Source organism: Mus caroli, chromosome 9 (assembly GCF_900094665.2).
Source record: "Mus caroli chromosome 9, CAROLI_EIJ_v1.1, whole genome shotgun sequence".
In the NCBI taxonomy this organism is placed as follows: domain Eukaryota; kingdom Metazoa; phylum Chordata; class Mammalia; order Rodentia; family Muridae; genus Mus; species Mus caroli.
Window position 1 is genome coordinate 63,600,673 of NC_034578.1, and position 5,634 is coordinate 63,606,306.

General features: G+C 34.9%; 1 protein-coding gene across 5 annotated transcripts in view; it reads left to right on the top strand.

The window, feature by feature from the left end:
• The window catches only part of Herc1 (HECT and RLD domain containing E3 ubiquitin protein ligase family member 1), a 159,282-nt gene that overhangs the window by 52,631 nt on the left and 101,017 nt on the right, over positions 1-5,634 (top strand). For all 5 annotated transcript variants that reach the window (XM_029481107.1, XM_029481103.1, XM_029481105.1 and 2 more), the window contains exon 17: positions 797-988. In XM_029481107.1, coding sequence (XP_029336967.1) covers positions 797-988 — 192 coding nt within the window. The remainder of the gene's footprint in view (positions 1-796; positions 989-5,634) is intronic.

Sequence of the window (5,634 nt, forward strand, 5' to 3'; positions counted from 1 at the left end):
ATTGGTCTTGCAAACTTTGTATGCCTCAGTACAGGGGAACGCCAGGGCCAAGAAATGGGAGTGGGTGGGTAGGGCAGTGGAAGGGAGGGCATGGGGGACTTTTGGGATAGCACTGGAAATGTAAATGAAGAAAATACCTAATTAAAAAAAAAGAAAGAAAAAGGAAGAAAGAAAGAAAAAAAGAGAAAAAAGAAAGAGAAATCAGCTGAGAAACCAAGACTATTATTTATTAGTCTGGTTTGTCTGTTATGTATGCAATGTAAATTTATTGTCCATTCGGACTGAGCTCACTTCTAAATGTTCCTTCCTTCCCTGAGTACAATGCAATAATGGGACAAATTTGATTGGAAAGTAATCCCTAGAATGAAAGGGCAGATATTTTATGATGACCTTAATTTTAAAATTATTTAAAAACTTGCCTTATTAGAATGTTAACATCATAGGAAGATGGAAAGTTTTGGCTGCTTTGGTCATGGCTGTGTCTGCACCTAGAATAGCATTTAGTCTGTTGTAGGTACTCTGAATTTAAAAGTGGGGATAAATTAATGGATGTGGTATTATAATGTATCTTAAGAAAACAGTTTCTGTGTTTTGAGTTTGTTGGCATGCAAGGTAAGTTTGCTTTTCTACAAAGTGTCTGTCTGTAGGTGTTATTTTGATAGTAAATACTAACATGACAAGATATCAGGTGGGTATTGAACAAAAAGTTATTGAATTTGTTTACTCTTTCCAAACTGAAGAAGTATTTAGGCTTTTTTGAGGTAACTGATTTACCTTGCATTCTTGCTCTTCATAGATGTGATCTATGTGTCAGCTGCAGGCAGTATGCTCTGCCAGATCGTTAATTCCCTACTGTTACTCCCAGTGTCAGTGGCTCGTCCTTTACTGAGTTACCTCCTCGACCTCTTGCCACCTCTTGATTGCCTTAATAGACTCCTGCCAGCTGCTGCTCTTTTAGAAGACCAAGAATTACAGTGGCCTCTTCATGGTAAGTACTAGCAATAAAAAGTTAAACAATGCTCTTGAGAAAGGTGGTTCTTCTTCCATATCTCAAATAAAACCATTCCCAACAATATGGGTGTTTCATATGATCAAAAAGATGTGATATTGTCGAAGAGTGAACAGTCTGAAGTGGGCAACTGACATCCAGCAGCTAAGAAAGTTGTTTTTGGGTATTACAAAAAGCATCTTTAGGGCCAGTGGTTCTAAGGCTTTTTGTTCTTCAGAGTTTGAAATGATTGAAATTAAGATGTGTCTTACAACAGTAGCAAGATTGTGTTATACTTTAGTCAGCATTACCTTTTTCCTTAGAGGTATTTAAAATAATACATTTATAATCAGTGGATCACTATTTTTAAACATTTTATTTAAACATTTTATGTCATAAATATTATAATTTTAAAATCTATTTGATAGTAACATTTCTTATTTTGGTTGGATATATAGACAACTGGCCGAATTTTAAAATAGAGATTGAGAAAATATCTTGTTACTGCATTTGATTTTTTTTTTTTTTTTAAAGCAGGAATTCTGTGAAAGTTTATTAGTTTTAATACTTCCTATTAGGAGTTAGGAGTCTGAGTTTTCAGGAGATTGGACCTAATACACTTTCAGAATACACTTGCTGTACTTAAAACTTTGCCATTCATGATTCATTTCACAGCCATTTGTAAATAGTAATAATCAGGTCATATAGGCATCCTTTAAAACTCAAGGTGTATTTACCCTGGGCTAATTACCAGTGTATAAAACTATATAACATTGTAGCGTTTTTAGGTATAGTAATCTCTAATCCACTTTTAAGTTTTTTTTACATTGATTTTACTTTTTTTTAAACATATATAAGAAATAAATGTAATAAAATACATGGACAAATATACAGGAATCATATGATCATCTCAATGGAAGCAAAAAAAAAAAAAAAGAGTCAGCATGCATTCTTAATAAAAGTCCTAGAACAAGTAGGACTGTAGGAAACATATTTCAACATAATATAGATTATATATGACAACTCATGGCCAATATCATCCTAAATGAATAAAACCATTAATAAGCCCCATTAAAATCAGGAATGGGAGAGAACTGCCCACTGTCCCTACTGCTCATCCATAATGTGGTTGAAGCATTAGCTGGAGCAGTAAGGTAAGAGAAGGGATACAAGTGGGAAAATATTAAATCAAATTATTTTCAATTGAAGATTATGTTATCTTATACTCCAAAATTTGACTAGAAAAATTGTAGAAATTATCAATAATTTCAGCAAAGTTTTATGATACATAATTGACTTACAAAATTTACCAGTCTTAATACATATGAGTAACAAGCATGCTGAGAAAGAGATTATGGACACACTCCTCTTCCCAGTTTCTCAAATAAAATATTTAGAATATACATAACAAAAGAGGTAAAAAACCTCTACAGTGAAAACTTTAAATGTGTGAAGAAAGGGATTAAGAAATGTACTAGAATTTGAAGACATCCCAAGCTTATAGCTTGGTAGAATTAACATTATGAAAAAAGACCTTCCTACCAAAACAATTTACTGATTCAATGACATCACAATCAACATCCTCATCTCATTCTTCACATAAATAGAAAGAAAATCCTCAATTTGATATGGAACAACAAAAGACCCAGAATAGCCAATTAGTCCTAGATAAGTGTTTCTATGCATTCTGCTCATTTTAAGTGCTAAGTGCATCTGTCTATGACCCTAATTTTTATACATCTGTTTCTGTTGAGTCCATTTTGTTCTATATTAGAATGGCTACTCCAGCTTGTTTCTTGGGAGCATTTGCTTGGAAAATTGTTTTCCAACCTTTTACTCTGAGGTAGTTTCTGTCTTTGTCACTGAAGTGCATTTTCTGTATGCAGCAAAATGCTGGGTCCTTATTACATATCCAGTCTGTTAGTCTATATCTTTTTATTGGGGAGTTGAATCCATTGGTGTTAAGAGATATTAAGGAATAGTGATTGTTGCTTCCTGTTATTTTTTATGTTACTTTTATGTTTGTGTGGCATCTTCTTTTGGGTTCGTTGAAAGAAGATTACTTTCTTGCTTTTTCTAGGGTGTAGTTTCCTTCCTTGTGTTGGCGTTTTCCATCTATTATCTTTTGTAGGGCCGGTTTGTGGAAAGATATTGTGTAAATTTGGTTTTGTCATGGAATATGTTTCTCTGTCTATGGTACTTGAGAGGTTTGCTGGTTATAGTAGCCTGGGCTGGCATTAGTGTTCTCTTAGAGTCTGTATGACATCTGCCCAGGATCTTCTAGCTTTCATAATCTCTGGTGAAAAATCTGGTGTAATTCTGATAGGTCTGCCTTTATATCTTACTTGACCTTTTTCCCTTACTGCTTTTAATATTCTTTCTTTGTTTAGTGCATTTGGTGTTGTGATTATTATATGACGGGATGAATTTCTTTTCTGGTCCAGTCTATTTGGAGTTCTGTAGACTTTCTTGTATGTTCATGGGCATCTATCTCTGTCTTTAGGCTAGGGAAGTTTTCTTCTATAATTTTGTTGAAGATATTTACTGGCCCTTTAAGTTGGGAATCTTAGCTCTCTTCTATATCTATTATCCTTAGGTTTGGTCTTCTCATTGTGTCCTAGATTTCCTGGATGTTTCGGGTTAGGAACTTTTTGCCTTTTGCATTTGACTTTTGTGTCCATGTTTTCTATGCTATCTTCTGCACCTGAGATTTTTTCTTCTTGTATTCTGTTGGTGATGCTTGCATCTATTACTCCTGTTCTCTTTCCTAGGTTTTCTAACTCCAGAGCTGTCTTCCTTCGTGATTTCTTTATTGTTTTTATTTCCATTTTTTAGATCTTGGATGATTTTGTTCATTTCCTTTACCTGTTTGTTTGATTGTGGGGTTTTTGTTTGTTTTGTTTTTTTTGAGACAGGGTTTTTCTGTGTACCCCTGTCTGTTCTGGAACTCACTCTGTAGACCACACTGGCCTCGAACTCAGAAATCCACCTTCCTCTGCCTCCCAAGTGCTGGGATTAAAGTCGTGTGCCACCACCTCCCAGCTTTGCTTATGTTCTTATGCTTGCCTCCCACCATCTGGTACTCGATAGTGCTACCTGTCCTCGCTATATCTGACTGGAGCCTGTTCTTCCTGTGATCCTGGTTGTGTCAGAACTTCTCAGAGTCAAGCTGTCTCTATGATCCTGTTATTCTGGGATCCTGTGATCCTGAGATCCTGGGTGTTTCAGAGCTTCTGGGAGTAAAGCTGCTTCTGGGACCCTGAGATTCTGGTGTGACCAAACCCCTGGGATCCTGTGTGTGTTAGAGCTGCTGGGAGTGGAACTTCCTCTGGGTATTGTGGGACTGGCTGCAGAATTCAGGCCCAAGGTCTGTTTAGGGTGGCCCAGACTGGAAGGCTAGTGCATTTGATTTTAAACATGGCATTCTAATTCATTCTTGGTTTATATAATGTTGGTGATTCTAGACAGTTGACAGTAGCTTATGTTTGCAAGAGTGTTATTGTTGCCCATTGGGAGTCTTTGTGCTAAGGCTGTCAGACTTCACCATTGAAACATAAGATCTTTTACAGTTAGTGAATGGTCTTTTTTGTTTGTTTGTTTGTTTTTGCTAGTAACTTCTTATGTAACCTTGAAAAAGTCACTTGTTCAGTGCCTAGAGTGTTTGTTTGTTTTGTTTTCTCTTTTCTTTTTTTCTGCAAAGCATTGGACTTTTACAAGATAACATTGAAGCTCTTGCTGGAACAGTTCTGGAGTGGTTCTGTTGACCAATGCATTGAAATGGTCAAAATATCAAATTCATGACTATGTTGATATCAGCATAGTGATTTGGCTTGATGTGGATAGTTTTGGGGTTAATTTTGATTTAAAGTGTTTTAGAACTTTGTTGTGTTGGATGAGCTAAGTGTCCTGTTCTGAATTTCTTTGGGTTTATAACTGATAATTTTTAAAAAGTTTCTCTTTTTCATGCTGTTCTTGCCTAGTTTGCCAAATTAGTACTCTATTCATATAGCATGAATTTAGAATCTTAATTCTTTTTTTTTCCTGTTTTCTGAAATATTTTTGTAAGGTAAAGATTATCTTTTATTTGAGTGCTTGAGGAATTTTTCTATGAAATTATCTGTCCCTTGTGGTTTATTATATTTTAATAATGTGTATGTGCATGAATCATGGGATATTTTTCTAATCTATTTTAGAAATTGTTATTTTTCTAGAAAATGTTATTTTGTTGGCTTTAAAGTATTGGTGTAAAAGTGATTGCAATTAATTCATTTGTGGTTTAAAAAATTTCCTATATAAGCATTGCTATATATTCTTTTTATTTCTAATTTTAAAATATATGGAGTCTGTTTTTCTTTATTAGTTTTATTAGATTTGTCCTGTTTTTGTTTTTTTTTTTTTCCCCTTCAAATACCTGCCTTTTGGAATGCTTGTTTTCCCATCACTGAATTCTGATTTCTGTTATCTTCACAGCTATCCTGCATGTGTGTGTGTGTGTGTGTGTGTGTACATGTGAAGAACTTTTAGAAACAAGCATCCAATAAGAAACCTTGGGTTGAGCTAAAGGGATCTGCAACCCTATTGTTGGAACAACATGATGTACTAACCAGAACCCCGGAGCTCTTGTCTCTAGCTGCATATGTATCGAA